The sequence below is a fragment of the Oncorhynchus masou genome, chromosome 24 (assembly GCF_036934945.1).
Source record: "Oncorhynchus masou masou isolate Uvic2021 chromosome 24, UVic_Omas_1.1, whole genome shotgun sequence".
Lineage (NCBI taxonomy): Eukaryota > Metazoa > Chordata > Actinopteri > Salmoniformes > Salmonidae > Oncorhynchus > Oncorhynchus masou.
Window position 1 is genome coordinate 10,736,924 of NC_088235.1, and position 17,703 is coordinate 10,754,626.

At 44.1% G+C, this 17,703-nt stretch overlaps 1 protein-coding gene across 1 annotated transcript in view; it reads right to left on the reverse strand.

The window, feature by feature from the left end:
- LOC135513390 (adhesion G protein-coupled receptor B3-like) overlaps positions 1-17,703 on the reverse strand; it is a 100,515-nt gene that overhangs the window by 9,334 nt on the left and 73,478 nt on the right. The window contains exon 7 of the mRNA XM_064936314.1: positions 5,866-6,012. Coding sequence (XP_064792386.1) covers positions 5,866-6,012 — 147 coding nt within the window. The remainder of the gene's footprint in view (positions 1-5,865; positions 6,013-17,703) is intronic.

A 17,703-nucleotide genomic window follows, 5' to 3' on the forward strand; every position in this document is an offset into this window, starting at 1 on the left:
CCTCTCTCTGGTCAGTCTCACCGGAGGAAAGGAAGGAGAGAGCAGGTGGAAGACAGTCTCCTCTCTCTGGTCAGTCTCACCGGAGGAAAGGAAGGAGAGAGCAGGTGGAAGACAGTGTCTCCTCTCTCCTGTCAGTCTCACCGGAGGAAAGGAAGGAGAGAGCAGGTGGAAGACAGTGTCTCCTCTCTCTGGTCAGTCTCACCGGAGGAAAGGAAGGAGAGAGCAGGTGGAAGACAGTGTCTCCTCTCTCTGGTCAGTCTCACCAGAGGAAAGGAAGGAGAGAGCAGGTGGAAGACAGTGTCTCCTCTCTCTGGTCAGTCTCACCAGAGGAAAGGAAGGAGAGAGCAGGTGGAAGACAGTGTCTCCTCTCTCTGGTCAGTCTCACCAGAGGAAAGGAAGGAGAGAGCAGGTGGAAGACAGTGTCTCCTCTCTCTGGTCAGTCTCACCGGAGGAAAGGAAGGAGAGAGCAGGTGGAAGACAGTGCCTCCTCTCTCTGGTCAGTCTCCGGAGGAAAGGAAGGAGAGAGCAGGTGGAAGACAGTGCCTCCTCTCTCTGGTCAGTCTCCGGAGGAAAGGAAGGAGACAGCAGGTGGAAGACAGTGTCTCCTCTCTCTGGTCAGTCTCACCGGAGGAAAGGAAGGAGAGAGCAGGTGGAAGACAGTGTCTCCTCTCTCTGGTCAGTCTCACCGGAGGAAAGGAAGGAGAGAGCAGGTGGAAGACAGTGTCTCCTCTCTCTGGTCAGTCTCACCGGAGGAAAGGAAGGAGAGAGCAGGACCGTGAGAGGAGGACCTTCTGCTGCTCTCTCTCTCCCTCTCACTGCTGAGACTAATGCCACGTTCAAAACAAATCGCAGACTTCTGACTTCAGTGCGTTCAGGACAACTGGGAACACTGAAAAAAACTAGATCCGATTGGAAAAAATATTTTGAATGGTCATCCAACTTGGAATTCCAAGTCGGAAACACTGGCATCTTTCTAGGGCTCCAGATTTCTGACCTGAAGAGCACTCTTTGACTTCATTTTTTCCCCAGAGTTCCCCCAGTTGTCTTGAAAGCACCATGACCATCAGATGCAGGTACCATCAGTCTTGTAAAATAACATTTATGCGAGACACTTTCCCAACTGTTGTCATGTCACCCCGCTCCTCCGCACACTCCACTGGCTTCCAGTTGAAGCTCTCATCCACTACATGACCATGGGGCCTCCCTACGGAACAGCAAGAGGAACTGCCCCTCCCTACCTACCTGCCTACCTCCCTACCTGCTCATCCACTACATGACCATGGGGCCTCCCTACGGAACAGCAAGAGGAACTGCCCCTCCCTACCTACCTGCCTACCTCCCTACCTGCTCATCCACTACATGACCATGGGGCCTCCCTACGGAACAGCAAGAGGAACTGCCCCTCCCTACCTACCTGCCTACCTCCCTACCTGCTCATCCACTACATGACCATGGGGCCTCCCTACGGAACAGCAAGAGGAACTGCCCCTCCCTACCTACCTGCCTACCTCCCTACCTGCTCATCCACTACATGACCATGGGGCCTCCCTACGGAACAGCAAGAGGAACTGCCCCTCCCTACCTACCTGCCTACCTCCCTACCTGCTCATCCACTACATGACCATGGGGCCTCCCTACGGAACAGCAAGAGGAACTGCCCCTCCCTACCTACCTGCCTACCTCCCTACCTGCTCATCCACTACATGACCATGGGGCCTCCCTACGGAACAGCAAGAGGAACTGCCCCTCCCTACCTACCTGCCTACCTCCCTACCTGCTCATCCACTACATGACCATGGGGCTTCCCTACGGAACAGCAAGAGGAACTGCCCCTCCCTACCTGCCTACCTCCCTACCTGCTCATCCACTACATGACCATGGGGCCTCCCTACGGAACAGCAAGAGAAACTGCCCCTCGCTACCTGCCTACCTCCCTACCTGCTCATCCACTACATGACCATGTGGCCTCCCTACGGAACAGCAAGAGGAACTGCCCCTCCCTACCTGCCTACCTCCCTACCTGCTCATCCACTACATGACCATGTGGCCTCCCTACGGAACAGCAAGAGAAACTGCACCTCCCTACCTGCCTACCTCCCTACCTGCTCATCCACTACATGACCATGTGGCTTCCCTACGGAACAGCAAGAGAAACTGCCCCTCCCTACCTGCCTACCTCCTTACCTGCTCATCCACTACATGACCATGGGGCTTCCCTACGGAACAGCAAGAGAAACTGCCCCTCCCTACCTGCCTACCTCCCTACCTGCTCATCCACTACATGACCATGGGGCCTCCCTACGGAACAGCAAGAGAAACTGCCCCTCGCTACCTGCCTACCTCCCTACCTGCTCATCCACTACATGACCATGTGGCCTCCCTACGGAACAGCAAGAGGAACTGCCCCTCCCTACCTGCCTACCTCCCTACCTGCTCATCCACTACATGACCATGTGGCCTCCCTACGGAACAGCAAGAGAAACTGCACCTCCCTACCTGCCTACCTCCCTACCTGCTCATCCACTACATGACCATGTGGCTTCCCTACGGAACAGCAAGAGAAACTGCCCCTCCCTACCTGCCTACCTCCTTACCTGCTCATCCACTACATGACCATGGGGCTTCCCTACGGAACAGCAAGAGAAACTGCCCCTCCCTACCTGCCTACCTCCCTACCTGCTCATCCACTACATGACCATGGGGCTTCCCTACGGAACAGCAAGAGGAACAGCCCCCCCTTAACTTCAGGCTATTCTCTAACCCCAACCCGAGGTCTCTTGGCCCTCCTACCCCTACGGGAGGGCAGCTCCCTCTCAGCCCAATCCAAGCTCTTCTCTGTCCTGGCACCCCAATGGTGAAACCAGCTTCCCCCTGAAGCTAGGACAGCAGAGTCCCCCCCCCCCGTAGCTCTGACTCAGCAGAGCCCCCCCCCCCTTGTAGCTACATTATTGAGGGGAAATGTACTTTCTATGCCTGTGATATGTGGTTGTCCCACCTAGCTATCTTGAGATGAATGCACTAACTGAAATCTAATATGTTCTGAAAAGAACAATATTGGCAGGCCAGTTATATAGCCAATATGCTGTGATAATGTGTTTGGCCTATTGCACAAACCTCATTCCTACAAAACTGTTTTTATTAGGTTAATGTTCCGTTTTTTAAGTCTTGTTTTAAAAAGAATCTGAGCGGTAGATCTCGGCTTGCTTTTTGACTGCGAAAATGATCTTGACTCGGGAAAAGGTTGGTGACCACTGCTGTAAGGTAGCGAAATGGAGGCTGTCGACACCTGTTGGAGCAGTTCTCTGAATCTCTGCAACAATTGGAACCCTATTCCCTAGATAGGGCCCATAGGGCTCTGGTTAAAAGTACTGCACTATATAGGGATTAGGGTGCTACTTGGGAGGCTACCTGGATAGGTCTCACTGCTAAACTTCTTGGCCACTCAGTAAGAGTGAGATGGTTTTCGGCGCTGAGTTAGAAAATCAACTGCCATTTTGTCTACCATTGATACAGTCCAGACACAACTGATTAAGCCAGTTAACCAAATTGTCTGTCACAGTCACTGCACTCTGGGCTCTGCACTGGCATGGGTTAACAGGATACAAACATCAGAGGAGGCTGGTGAGGGGAGGACGGCTCATAATAATGTCAGGAACGGAGCGAATTAAATGGCATCATCAAACACATGGAAACCTTGTGTTTGATACCATTCCACTACTGCTTTAAGCACATTGAGATTTAAGGGAACTACAATATCTTTGGTTCTGCTTGTTTGCTAGGTCTCATTTACACAATTATTATCATAGAGTCATGGTAGATGTTGTCAATCACTGCCGTTGCCATTCTGTAGCTGGGTCATTCCTACCGTAAGGTGCCTTTTCTGTCTCCAGGAAATATCACTTCTTGTTTATTGTAAAATGTGGATCACAGAAGGAATTTAATATAAATTCAGATGTCCTTTTCCTTAAAAACACAAACATATCTTGAAAGGGACGTAGGTGTTTTTGCAATGTCCTCTGTATTATTCATCAAATTCCATGACAAATATAAGCCACAAAATAATAAGTATTTAAAATCCAACTTCATTTATTTTATAGTCTTAGTTAAATTTTCTCTCATCAATAATGATTATTGTATTTATTATTATTTTATTTAAGATTATGCCCCTTCCATTTCAGAAAAATACCCTTTTCTACAACGACCCCACATTCAGGAAATGTCACCATTTCAATGGTAACAAAACAATAGTGCAAAGCTAAATAAATATAAACGCTCAGTTTTATCTATTTTTTATTTTTTTTAAATATTTTTCATGTTGTTAGTCTGTGTGTCCCAGTATTCAATTTCCACCCTGTTAGGCTAATTATAGAGAAAATTCCCAACATTTTTAAATATGTTAGATAGAGAAGTTCACTATTTTGCTAGCTCGATCTTGCTCCACATGTCCACCCTGTTAGTTTCCACCCTGTTAGGGTTATGCACCTAACAGGTTGGAAAATGCACCTAAGTAAATAGGTGCCTGAGCTTGACCAATATGGTTTTCTGAAAATCAAACATCTCCTTTTTCTGATGGAATCGTATTTGTATATATATACAGTTATACACTTCTTCCTCCATAAGTTATGATGTCCATAAGGCACAGAGGAGGAATGACCCAGCTAGTGCTGGCATTAGGGGCGGCAGGGTAGCCTAGTGGTTAGAGAGTTGGACTAGCAACCAGAAGGTTACAAGTTCAAACTCACAAGCTGACAAGGTACAAATCTGTCGTTCTGCCCCTGAACAGGCAGTTAACCCACTGTTTCTAGGCCGTCATTGAAAATAAGAATTTGTTCTTAACTGACTTGCCTAGTTAAATAAAGGTAAAATAAATAAAAATGGAATGCTAGGTTTACAGTTGTACACCACTAGATTCTAGAATGTTGGTCAAACTCCAGGCATTCTATTTTGATCAGTGGGGTCACATGATGGAGCAACAAAGGGGTCATTCTGGAGGAAGTAACTACACATAATCAGCCATGACTACTGGACATTTGGAAATGAACCAATTTCTTACTTCACGAGTTTCAAATGCTGCTCAGAATACAGTAAAGAACATGGTTAAACAGCCTGGAGAAGAGTCTCCTTATCCTGCTCCTGCTCCACCTCCTCCTCCCCATCTTCATCATCACCACTACCACCATATTCATCATCGTCATCATCATCATCATCATCACCACCACTAACCACCATATTCATCATCATCATCATCATTAGCACTACCACCATATTCATCATCATCATCATCATCATCATCACCACTAACCACCATATTCATCATCATCACCACCACTAACCACCATATTCATCATCATCATTAGCACTACCACCATATTCATCATCATCATCATCATCATCATCACCACTAACCACCATATTCATCATCATCATCATCATCACCACTAACCACCATATTCATCATATTCATCATATTCATCATCATCATCATCATCATCACCTCTAACCACCATATTCATCATCATCATCATCATCACCACTAACCACCATATTCATCATATTCATCATATTCATCATCATCATCATCATCATCACCACTAACCACCATATTCATCATCATCATCATCATCACCACTAACCACCATATTCATCATATTCATCATATTCATCATCATCATCATCATCATCACCTCTAACCACCATATTCATCATCATCATCACCACCACCAACCACCATAGTCATCATCATCATCATTAGCACTACCACCAAATTCATCATCATCATCTTCATAATCATCACCACCATATTCATCATCATCATCATCACCATCACCACCACCACCACCACCATCACCATCATGGTTGAGTTACCTGCAGACTGTGGTAGAAAGATGCCCTTGGGGATAACCACCTTGTCCTCAGAGTTCCTGGCCCAGTCCACCATGCCTTTACGTCCCTTCATAGGGAAGTTGATGTCAGTCATCACAGACAGTGCCGGGAGCCTCTGGATGCTGGCCACTGAGGGTGACAAAACAAGGGAGGGAATTAGTTCGGTTAGGTTTAGTTCATGTTGCATAAGATCTTGCAGTTTACTTATAGACAAGAAAGTTAGACAGATAACAAAACAATTACACCCAGGAACGGAATATATGAACAATATTATATTTTGCCATTTACAGGGTACGTTGTCCACACAAGATCACAAAACACTATTCAATTCAAAGGATTTATTGGCATGGGAAACATGTTAACATTGCCAAAGCAAGTGAAATAGATCATAAACAAAAGTGAAGTAAACAATCAGAAATAGAACAGTAAACTTTACACTCACAACGGCATTAAAGGAATAGAGTGACGTATCCTGTGTGAGTGACAGGCAAAGGGAGGCTTCCTGACTTTTCAAAAATCATCTATACAGCCCGAGATCTTCTCTTGATAAAACCTCAGTGCTTTCTGAGGCTGTTGTTGCTCCACAGAATATGACTTCAGCCTCCAGACACACTCTCAGTTCCCACCATGTACTTGCTAACTTGTAAATAGTGTGAAGTTAGGTTCACACACTGAGTGTCAGAAAGATAGTGCTGTAGCACAGACCTGGGTTCAAATACTATTTAATATAAGTTCAAATACTTTATATGGGTTCGATTGAGCTTCGCTGGTCTAACGAACCAATTTAAATGTCCCCAAACTGCAAACCCCACCCATCTGGCACCCCAGGCAGACTCAAGCAAAGGCTCAAAGTATTTGAACGATTTCAATTTAGTATTTGAACTCAGGTCTGCTGGAGCATCAGTGCAATGTGAATCTCCATCACCCCATATGCTGATGGAACTGGTTAACAAGCAGTGCTTCATTTGAGCCGGATCCTACTTTCCCGGATCCAGTACCGACATGAGAAACAAAAGACTGTTTTCATATAAACATGTGAATAAAAGGGATCAGAGTTCAGTCCAGCTGCCTCGTCCCTAATTCTCCTGCCCCCGAAAATAAACATCATGTGAAGACGCCTATTTTCAGCCCGAACCTGATATTCTAAGAATTCATTTGTGTTGTGCCGGCCCGGGATTACGGTTTGCACAACATTATAGGCATGTTTGAGAGCAAGGCGTGGCTGGTGCTGCGGTGAGAGAGAGAAGCACACCTGTATCTCACACAGAACTCGAATGAGGTTCCCTTTCTATGATCGCTCTCCCTCTCTCTGCGAGACATGAGCCTGCGACTCTCATCTCTCCAGCAATGCACTTCATTTCTTCCTTATAGAGTCAAAGCCGTGGCAAGGATGCTGGAGGAGTTATAGAATTACTGCAGTCAGTTCAGAAAGAAATGAAATGCTACAGAATACTACACCAGGTGTAGGATTATAATTTAGACACAGAGGATTAATAGCTTCTTTAAAAAAATAGCCTAGCTGTGGATTGTGTTCATGTAACCCAATCACAAAGCATATAGAGATCCAGGTTGTAACCTCATATAAATATTTTGGAATTTTAATTGATGACGGCCTCTTTTTAAAAATTGCATATTCAACAATTTACAAAAAAAAATTGAAGCTGAAATTGGGATTTTATTTTAGGAATAAGGTCTGTTTTTCTTTTGAAGCCAGAAGGAGGCTCGTATCAGCTACATTTATGCCTTTACTAGACTATGGGGATATTTTATATATGAATGCTTCCACTCAGTGTTTGAGATCAATTGACACCCTTTACCATGGCACTTTGAAATGTATTTTAAACAGCAAAACCCTTACACACCACTGCACTTTGTATACCAGGGTTGGCTGGCCTTCTCTAGTCACTCGTAGGCTCAGGCACTGGTATACTTTTATTTACAAAGCCATTTTGGGTTTACTACCTATTTATTTGTGCATTTTTATTGTTCAGAAATGTGGTGGGTCGTCTCTTCGTTCGCTGGACTTTATCCTGCTAACTGTACCAAATGTCCCAACTGAATTTGGTAAAAGGGCTTTTATGTGCTCTGTGCCATCGTCTTGGAAAACATTACAAAATACTTATAAACTGGAAGAACTTGTCCCGATTGGTGTTTTTAAACCATTGATGAAGGATTTTGAGGCTGCTTCCCTGACCTGTCAATATTTTTAATTTGCTGTTTTATACTCTTGTGAATTCAATGGTTTTTACTAGATTACTTGTAGTTTTTCATGTTGTCTGTAATTTTTCTGTAATAACTTGGTGCTGCCTATCTTGGCCAGGGCGCTCTTGAAAAAGAGATTTTAATCTCAATGAGCTTTTCCTGGTTAAATGAAGGTTAAATAAATAAAATAGCCAGGGAATGCACGGAAAATCTGTCAGTAAACAGCATGCAGCCAGAACCAGGCTTTCACAACATTTCAAATACAATTGTGGAAAAACACAGGTCAGAAAGCAAATGGCTCCTACCTAAAGGAGAAGACTCTAATCTGACTGTAGACCATTGAAATATTTGATAAACTTCCAAATAGGCCTACTGAGCAAACATTGTTTTACAAAGTAAAACAAGAGAGACAGGCTTTCAGCATGAGAGTTTTGGCCATCAGCGGCCAGTGAGCTGTGCATCATTGGGTGAGTCAGTGAAACTGGAAAGCTTTTCTAGGCCTGTCATTTCCTCCTCATATTGTACAATACGTCTCCACACACCTAGGCCCAGGCTATTGATGGATTCAAGATGAGGTCGTTTTGATTGATCTCACTTTGTCAGTGTCAAAGTAGCCTGTCATTTCCTCCTCATATTGTACAATACGTCTCCACACACCTAGGCCCAGGCTATTGATGGATTCAAGATGAGGTCGTTTTGATTGATCTCACTTTGTCAGTGTCAAAGTAGCCTGTCATTTCCTCCTCATATTGTACAATACGTCTCCACACACCTAGGCCCAGGCTATTGATGGATTCAAGATGAGGTCATTTCCATCATTTGTGCTGTATAAAACAATATTATTTTAATGTAATATAAAATGATGTACAATTGCACGAAATGTCTTTATAAAAGGCAGTTCTTCTTGGAGACTGACTTTAATGGTGGAGTCTGACTTTAATGGTGGAGTCTGACTTTAATGGTGGAGTCTGACTTTAATAGTGGAGTCTGACTTTAATGGTGGAGTCTGACTTTAATAGTGGAGTCTGACTTTATTGGTGGGAGTCTGACTTTATTGGTGGGAGTCTGACTTTAATAGTGGAGTCTGACTTTAATAGTAGAGTCTGACTTTAATAGTAGAGTCTGACTTGAATAGTGGAGTCTGACTTTATTGGTGGGAGTCTGACTTTATTGGTGGGAGTCTGACTTTAATAGTGGAGTCTGACTTTAATAGTAGAGTCTGACTTTAAAAGTAGAGTCTGACTTTAATAGTAGAGTCTGGCTTTAATAGTGGAGTCTGACTTTATTGGTGGGAGTCTGACTTTATTGGTGGGAGTCTGACTTTAATAGTAGAGTCCGACTTTAATAGTAGAGTCTGACTTTAATAGTAGAGTCTGACTTTAATAATGGAGTCCGACTTTAATAGTGGAGTCTGATTTTAATAATGGAGTCTGACTTTAATAGTAGAGTCTGACTTTAATAGTCGAGTCTGACTTTAATAGTAGAGTCTGGCTTTAATAGTGGAGTCTGACTTTATTGGTGGGAGTCTGACTTTATTGGTGGGAGTCTGACTTTAATAGTAGAGTCCGACTTTAATAGTAGAGTCTGACTTTAATAGTGGAGTCTGACTTTAATAGTGGAGTCTGACTTTAATAGTGGAGTCTGACTTTATTGGTGGAGTCTGACTTTAATGGTGGAGTCTGACTTTAATGGTGGAGTCTGACTTTAATAGTAGAGTCTGAATTTAATAGTAGAGTCTGAATTTAATAGTAGAGTCCGACTTAAATAGTAGAGTCTGACTTTAATAGTAGAGTCTGACTTTAATAGTGGAGTCCAACTTTAATAGTGGAGTCTGACTTTAATAGTGGAGTCTGACTTTAATAGTAGAGTCTGACTTTAATAGTAGAGTCTGACTTTAATAGTGGAGTCTGACTTTAATAGTAGAGTCTGACTTTAATAGTGGAGTCTGACTTTAATAGTGGAGTCTGACTTTAATGGTGGAGTCTGACTTTAATGGCGGAGTCTGACTTTAATAGTGGAGTCTGACTTTAATAGTGGAGTCTGACTTTAATGGTGGAGTCTGACTTTAATGGTGGAGTCTGACTTTAATAGTGGAGTCTGACTTTAATAGTGGAGTCTGACTTTAATGGTGGAGTCTGACTTTAATGGCGGAGTCTGACTTTAATAGTAGAGTCTGACTTTAATAGTGGAGTCTGACTTTCATGGTGGAGTCTGACTTTAATGGTGGAGTCTGACTTTAATAGTGGAGTCTGACTTTAATAGTGGAGTCTGACTTTAATAGCGGAGTCTGATTTTAATAATGGAGTTTGACTTTAATAGTGGAGTCTGACTTTAATAGTAGAGTCTGACTTTAATAGTAGAGTCTGACTTTAATAGTGGAGTCTGACTTTAATAGTAGAGTCTGACTTTAATAGTGGAGTCTGACTTTAATGGTGGAGTCTGACTTTAATGGTGGAGTCTGACTTTAATAGTGGAGTCTGACTTTAATAGTGGAGTCTGATTTTAGTAATGGAGTCTGACTTTAATAGTGGAGTCTGACTTTAATAGTAGAGTCTGACTTTAATAGTAGAGTCTGACTTTAATAGTAGTGTCTGACTTTAATAGTGGAGTCTGACTTCAATGGTGGAGTCTGACATTAATGGTGGAGTCTGACTTTAATGGTGGAGTCTGACATTAATGGTGGAGTCTGACTTTAATAGTGGAGTCTGACTTTATTGGTGGAGTCTGACTTTATTGGTGGAGTCTGACTTTAATAGTAGAGTTTGACTTTATTGGTGGAGTCTGACTTTAATAGTGGAGTCTGACTTTAATAGTGGAGTCTGACTTTAATAGTGGAGTCTGACTTTAATAGTAGACTCTGACTTTATTGGTGGAGTCTGACTTTAATAGTGGAGTCTGACTTTATTGGTGGGAGTCTGACTTTATTGGTGGGAGTCTGACTTTAATAGTAGAGTCCGACTTTAATAGTAGAGTCTGACTTTAATAGTGGAGTCAGACTTTAATAGTGGAGTCTGACTTTAATAGTGGAGTCTGACTTTATTGGTGGAGTCTGACTTTAATGGTGGAGTCTGACTTTAATGGTGGAGTCTGACTTTAATAGTAGAGTCTGAATTTAATAGTAGAGTCTGAATTTAATAGTAGAGTCCGACTTAAATAGTAGAGTCTGACTTTAATAGTAGAGTCTGACTTTAATAGTGGAGTCCAACTTTAATAGTGGAGTCTGACTTTAATAGTGGAGTCTGACTTTAATAGTAGAGTCTGACTTTAATAGTAGAGTCTGACTTTAATGGTGGAGTCTGACTTTAAGAGTGGAGTCTGACTTTAATAGTGGAGTCTGACTTTAATAGTGGAGTCTGATTTTAATAATGGAGTCTGACTTTAATAGTGGAGTCTGACGTTAATAGTAGAGTCTGACTTTAATAGTGGAGTCTGACTTTAATAGTAGAGTCTGACTTTAATAGTAGAGTCTGACTTTAATAGTGGAGTCTGACTTTAATAGTAGAGTCTGACTTTAATAGTGGAGTCTGACTTTAATAGTGGAGTCTGACATTAATGGTGGAGTCTGACTTTAATAGTGGAGTCTGATTTTAATAATGGAGTCTGACTTTAATAGTGGAGTCTGACTTTAATAGTAGAGTCTGACTTTAATAGTAGAGTCTGACTTTAATAGTAGTGTCTGACTTTAATAGTGGAGTCTGACTTTAATAGTGGAGTCTGACTTTAATAGTGGAGTCTGACTTCAATGGTGGAGTCTGACTTTAATGGTGGAGTCTGACATTAATGGTGGAGTCTGACTTTAATAGTGGAGTCTGACTTTATTGGTGGAGTCTGACTTTATTGGTGGAGTCTGACTTTAATAGTAGAGTTTGACTTTATTGGTGGAGTCTGACTTTAATAGTGGAGTCTGACTTTAATGGTGGAGTCTGACTTTAATGGTGGAGTCTGACTTTAATAGTGGAGTCTGACTTTAATAGTGGAGTCTGATTTTAATAATGGAGTCTGACTTTAATAGTGGAGTCTGACTTTAATAGTAGAGTCTGACTTTAATAGTAGAGTCTGACTTTAATAGTAGTGTCTGACTTTAATAGTGGAGTCTGACTTTAATAGTGGAGTCTGACTTCAATGGTGGAGTCTGACTTTAATGGTGGAGTCTGACATTAATGGTGGAGTCTGACTTTAATGGTGGAGTCTGACATTAATGGTGGAGTCTGACTTTAATAGTGGAGTCTGACTTTATTGGTGGAGTCTGACTTTATTGGTGGAGTCTGACTTTAATAGTAGAGTTTGACTTTATTGGTGGAGTCTGACTTTAATAGTGGAGTCTGACTTTAATAGTGGAGTCTGACTTTAATAGTAGACTCTGACTTTATTGGTGGAGTCTGACTTTAATAGTGGAGTCTGACTTCATTGGTGGGAGTCTGACTTTATTGGTGGGAGTCTGACTTTAATAGTAGAGTCCGACTTTAATAGTAGAGTCTGACTTTAATAGTGGAGTCTGACTTTAATAGTGGAGTCTGACTTTAATAGTGGAGTCTGACTTTATTGGTGGAGTCTGACTTTAATGGTGGAGTCTGACTTTAATGGTGGAGTCTGACTTTAATAGTAGAGTCTGAATTTAATAGTAGAGTCTGAATTTAATAGTAGAGTCCGACTTAAATAGTAGAGTCTGACTTTAATAGTAGAGTCTGACTTTAATAGTGGAGTCCAACTTTAATAGTGGAGTCTGACTTTAATAGTGGAGTCTGACTTTAATAGTAGAGTCTGACTTTAATAGTAGAGTCTGACTTTAATGGTGGAGTCTGACTTTAAGAGTGGAGTCTGACTTTAATAGTGGAGTCTGACTTTAATAGTGGAGTCTGATTTTAATAATGGAGTCTGACTTTAATAGTGGAGTCTGACGTTAATAGTAGAGTCTGACTTTAATAGTGGAGTCTGACTTTAATAGTAGAGTCTGACTTTAATAGTAGAGTCTGACTTTAATAGTGGAGTCTGACTTTAATAGTAGAGTCTGACTTTAATAGTGGAGTCTGACTTTAATAGTGGAGTCTGACATTAATGGTGGAGTCTGACTTTAATAGTGGAGTCTGACTTTAATAGTGGAGTCTGATTTTAATAATGGAGTCTGACTTTAATAGTGGAGTCTGACTTTAATAGTAGAGTCTGACTTTAATAGTAGAGTCTGACTTTAATAGTAGTGTCTGACTTTAATAGTGGAGTCTGACTTTAATAGTGGAGTCTGACTTTAATAGTGGAGTCTGACTTCAATGGTGGAGTCTGACTTTAATGGTGGAGTCTGACATTAATGGTGGAGTCTGACTTTAATAGTGGAGTCTGACTTTATTGGTGGAGTCTGACTTTATTGGTGGAGTCTGACTTTAATAGTAGAGTTTGACTTTATTGGTGGAGTCTGACTTTAATAGTGGAGTCTGACTTTAATAGTGGAGTCTGACTTTAATAGTAGACTCTGACTTTATTGGTGGAGTCTGACTTTAATAGTGGAGTCTGACTTTAATAGTGGAGTCTGACTTTAATAGTGGAGTCTGATTTTAATAATGGAGTCTGATTTTAATAATGGAGTCTGACTTTAATAGTGGAGTCTGACTTTAATAGTGGAGTCTGACTTTAATAGTAGAGTCTGACTTTATTGGTGGAGACCGCGTATATAAACTTCCCTGCAATGACAGCTTCTCTGCCACTCCGTTTCCAATCCCCTTTCAGGCTCCAGCAATTAGGAAAGACATTGTCTCTGTCTCAAATGGCACTGATAGTGCTTTGGCTATAAGCAGTGCAAGAATTAGGGAACAGGGTGCCATTTGGGACGCAAAACACTTTGTGTATAAAATAATGTGTAATAGGATTACCAGTGTTTTGTTAAGATTGAGAGTTATCCTCTCTGTCTGAAGCCACATTTATCCCATACATTGTTTATTTGGCTCAAAAGCATTTCAAACTATGTTCATTTTCATAATAAAGAATGAATACATTTCTAATCAAAATAATATGTTTGTAATCTACTTCCATTGTCCAATCTACTTCATATCAAAAGCTTTCACACATGACTGGAGACTGTACAACTCTCAGACATGCCTGTAGACTGTACAACACTGAGACATGACTGTAGACTGTACAACACTCACACATGACTGTAGACTGTACATCACTCAGACATGCCTGTAGACTGTACAACACTCAGACATGACTGTAGACTGTACAACACTCAGACATGCCTGTAGACTGTAAAACATTCAGACATGACTGCACCAAAATCAAAGATCTGATTTAAAATTTACCAAAGCTGGAGAGGTAATCTATATCAATACCTACTTTATCATTACGCTGCATCTCTGCTGTCCTACAGAGGTAACGGTCCTAACCCTACACCAAGGGGTTGATGACATGGTCCTAGCCCCAGTCCTAACCCTACACCAAGGGGTTGATGACATGGTCCTAGCCCCAGTCCTAACCCTATACCAAGGGGTTGATGACATGGTCCTAGCCCCAGTCCTAACCCTACACCAAGGGGTTGATAACATGGTCCTAGCCCCAGTCCTAACCCTACACCAAGGGGTTGATGACATGGTCCTAGCCCCAGTCCTAACCCTACACAAAGGGGTAGATGACATGGTCCTAGCCCCAGTCCTAACCCTACACCAAGGGGTTGATGACATGGTCCTAGCCCCAGTCCTAACCCTACACCAAGGAGTTGATGACATTGTCCTAGCCCCAGTCCTAACCCTACACCAAGGGGTTGATGACATGGTCCTAGCCCCAGTCCTAACCCTACACCAAGGGGTTGATTACATGGTCCTAGTCCCAGTACTAACCCTACACCAAGGGGTTGATGACATGGTTCTAGCCCCAGTCCTAACCCTACACCAAGGAGTTGATGACATGGTCCTAGCCCCAGTCCTAACCCTACACCAAGGGGTTGATGACATGGTCCTAGCCCCAGTCCTAACCCTACACCAAGGGGTTGATTACATGGTCCTAGCCCCAGTCATAACAATCAAAGATCTGATTTAAAATTGACCAAAGCTGGAGAGGTAATCTATATCAATACCTACTTTATCATTACGCTGCATCTCTGCTGTCCTACAGAGCTAACGGTCCTAACCCTACACCAAGGGGTTGATGACATGGTCCTAGCCCCAGTCCTAACCCTACACCAAGGGGTTGATAACATGGTCCTAGCCCCAGTCCTAACCCTACACCAAGGGGTTGATGACATGGTCCTAGCCCCAGTCCTAACCCTACACAAAGGGGTAGATGACATGGTCCTAGCCCCAGTCCTAACCCTACACCAAGGGGTTGATGACATGGTCCTAGCCCCAGTCCTAACCTTACACCAAGGGGTTGATGACATGGTCCTAGCCCCAGTCATAACCCTATACCAAGGGGTTGATAATATGGTCCTAGCCCCAGTCCTAACCCTACACCAAGGGGTTGATGACATGGTCCTAGCCCCAGTCCTAACCCTACACCAAGGGGTTGATGACATGGTCCTAGCCCCAGTCCTAACCCTACACCAGGGGGTTGATGACATGGTCCTAGCCCCAGTCCTAACCCTACACCAAGGGGTTGATGACATGGTCCTAGCCCCAGTCCTAACCCTACACCAAGGGGTTGATAACATGGTCCTAGCCCCAGTCCTAACCCTACACCAAGGGGTTGATGACATGGTCCTAGCCCCAGTCATAACCCTACACCAAGGGGTTGATGACATGGTCCTAGCCCCAGTCCTAACCCTACACCAGGGGTTGATGACATGGTCCTAGCCCCAGTCCTAACCCTACACCAAGGGGTTGATGACATGGTCCTAGCCCCAGTCCTAACCCTACACCAAGGGGTTGATGACATGGTCCTAGCCCCAGTCCTAACCCTACACCAAGGGGTTGATGACATGGTCCTAGCCCCAGTCCTAACCCTACACCAAGGGGTTGATGACATGGTCCTAGCCCCAGTCCTAACCCTACACCAGGGGGTTGATGACATGGTCCTAGCCCCAGTCCTAACCCTACACCAGGGGTTGATGACATGGTCCTAGCCCCAGTCCTAACCCTACACCAAGGGGTTGATAACATGGTCCTAGCCCCAGTCCTAACCCTACACCAAGGGGTTGATGACATGGTCCTAGCCCCAGTCCTAACCCTACACCAAGGGGTTGATGACATGGTCCTAGCCCCAGTCCTAACCCTACACCAAGGGGTTGATGACATGGTCCTAGCCCCAGTCCTAACCCTACACCAAGGGGTTGATAACATGGTCCTAGCCCCAGTCCTAACCCTACACCAAGGGGTTGATGACATGGTCCTAGCCCCAGTCCTAACCCTACACAAAGGGGTAGATGACATGGTCCTAGCCCCAGTCCTAACCCTACACCAAGGGGTTGATGACATGGTCCTAGCCCCAGTCCTAACCCTACACCAAGGAGTTGATGACATTGTCCTAGCCCCAGTCCTAACCCTACACCAAGGGGTTGATGACATGGTCCTAGCCCCAGTCCTAACCCTACACCAAGGGGTTGATTACATGGTCCTAGTCCCAGTACTAACCCTACACCAAGGGGTTGATGACATGGTTCTAGCCCCAGTCCTAACCCTACACCAAGGAGTTGATGACATGGTCCTAGCCCCAGTCCTAACCCTACACCAAGGGGTTGATGACATGGTCCTAGCCCCAGTCCTAACCCTACACCAAGGGGTTGATTACATGGTCCTAGCCCCAGTCATAACAATCAAAGATCTGATTTAAAATTGACCAAAGCTGGAGAGGTAATCTATATCAATACCTACTTTATCATTACGCTGCATCTCTGCTGTCCTACAGAGCTAACGGTCCTAACCCTACACCAAGGGGTTGATGACATGGTCCTAGCCCCAGTCCTAACCCTACACCAAGGGGTTGATAACATGGTCCTAGCCCCAGTCCTAACCCTACACCAAGGGGTTGATGACATGGTCCTAGCCCCAGTCCTAACCCTACACAAAGGGGTAGATGACATGGTCCTAGCCCCAGTCCTAACCCTACACCAAGGGGTTGATGACATGGTCCTAGCCCCAGTCCTAACCTTACACCAAGGGGTTGATGACATGGTCCTAGCCCCAGTCATAACCCTATACCAAGGGGTTGATAATATGGTCCTAGCCCCAGTCCTAACCCTACACCAAGGGGTTGATGACATGGTCCTAGCCCCAGTCCTAACCCTACACCAAGGGGTTGATGACATGGTCCTAGCCCCAGTCCTAACCCTACACCAGGGGGTTGATGACATGGTCCTAGCCCCAGTCCTAACCCTACACCAAGGGGTTGATGACATGGTCCTAGCCCCAGTCCTAACCCTACACCAAGGGGTTGATAACATGGTCCTAGCCCCAGTCCTAACCCTACACCAAGGGGTTGATGACATGGTCCTAGCCCCAGTCATAACCCTACACCAAGGGGTTGATGACATGGTCCTAGCCCCAGTCCTAACCCTACACCAGGGGTTGATGACATGGTCCTAGCCCCAGTCCTAACCCTACACCAAGGGGTTGATGACATGGTCCTAGCCCCAGTCCTAACCCTACACCAAGGGGTTGATGACATGGTCCTAGCCCCAGTCCTAACCCTACACCAAGG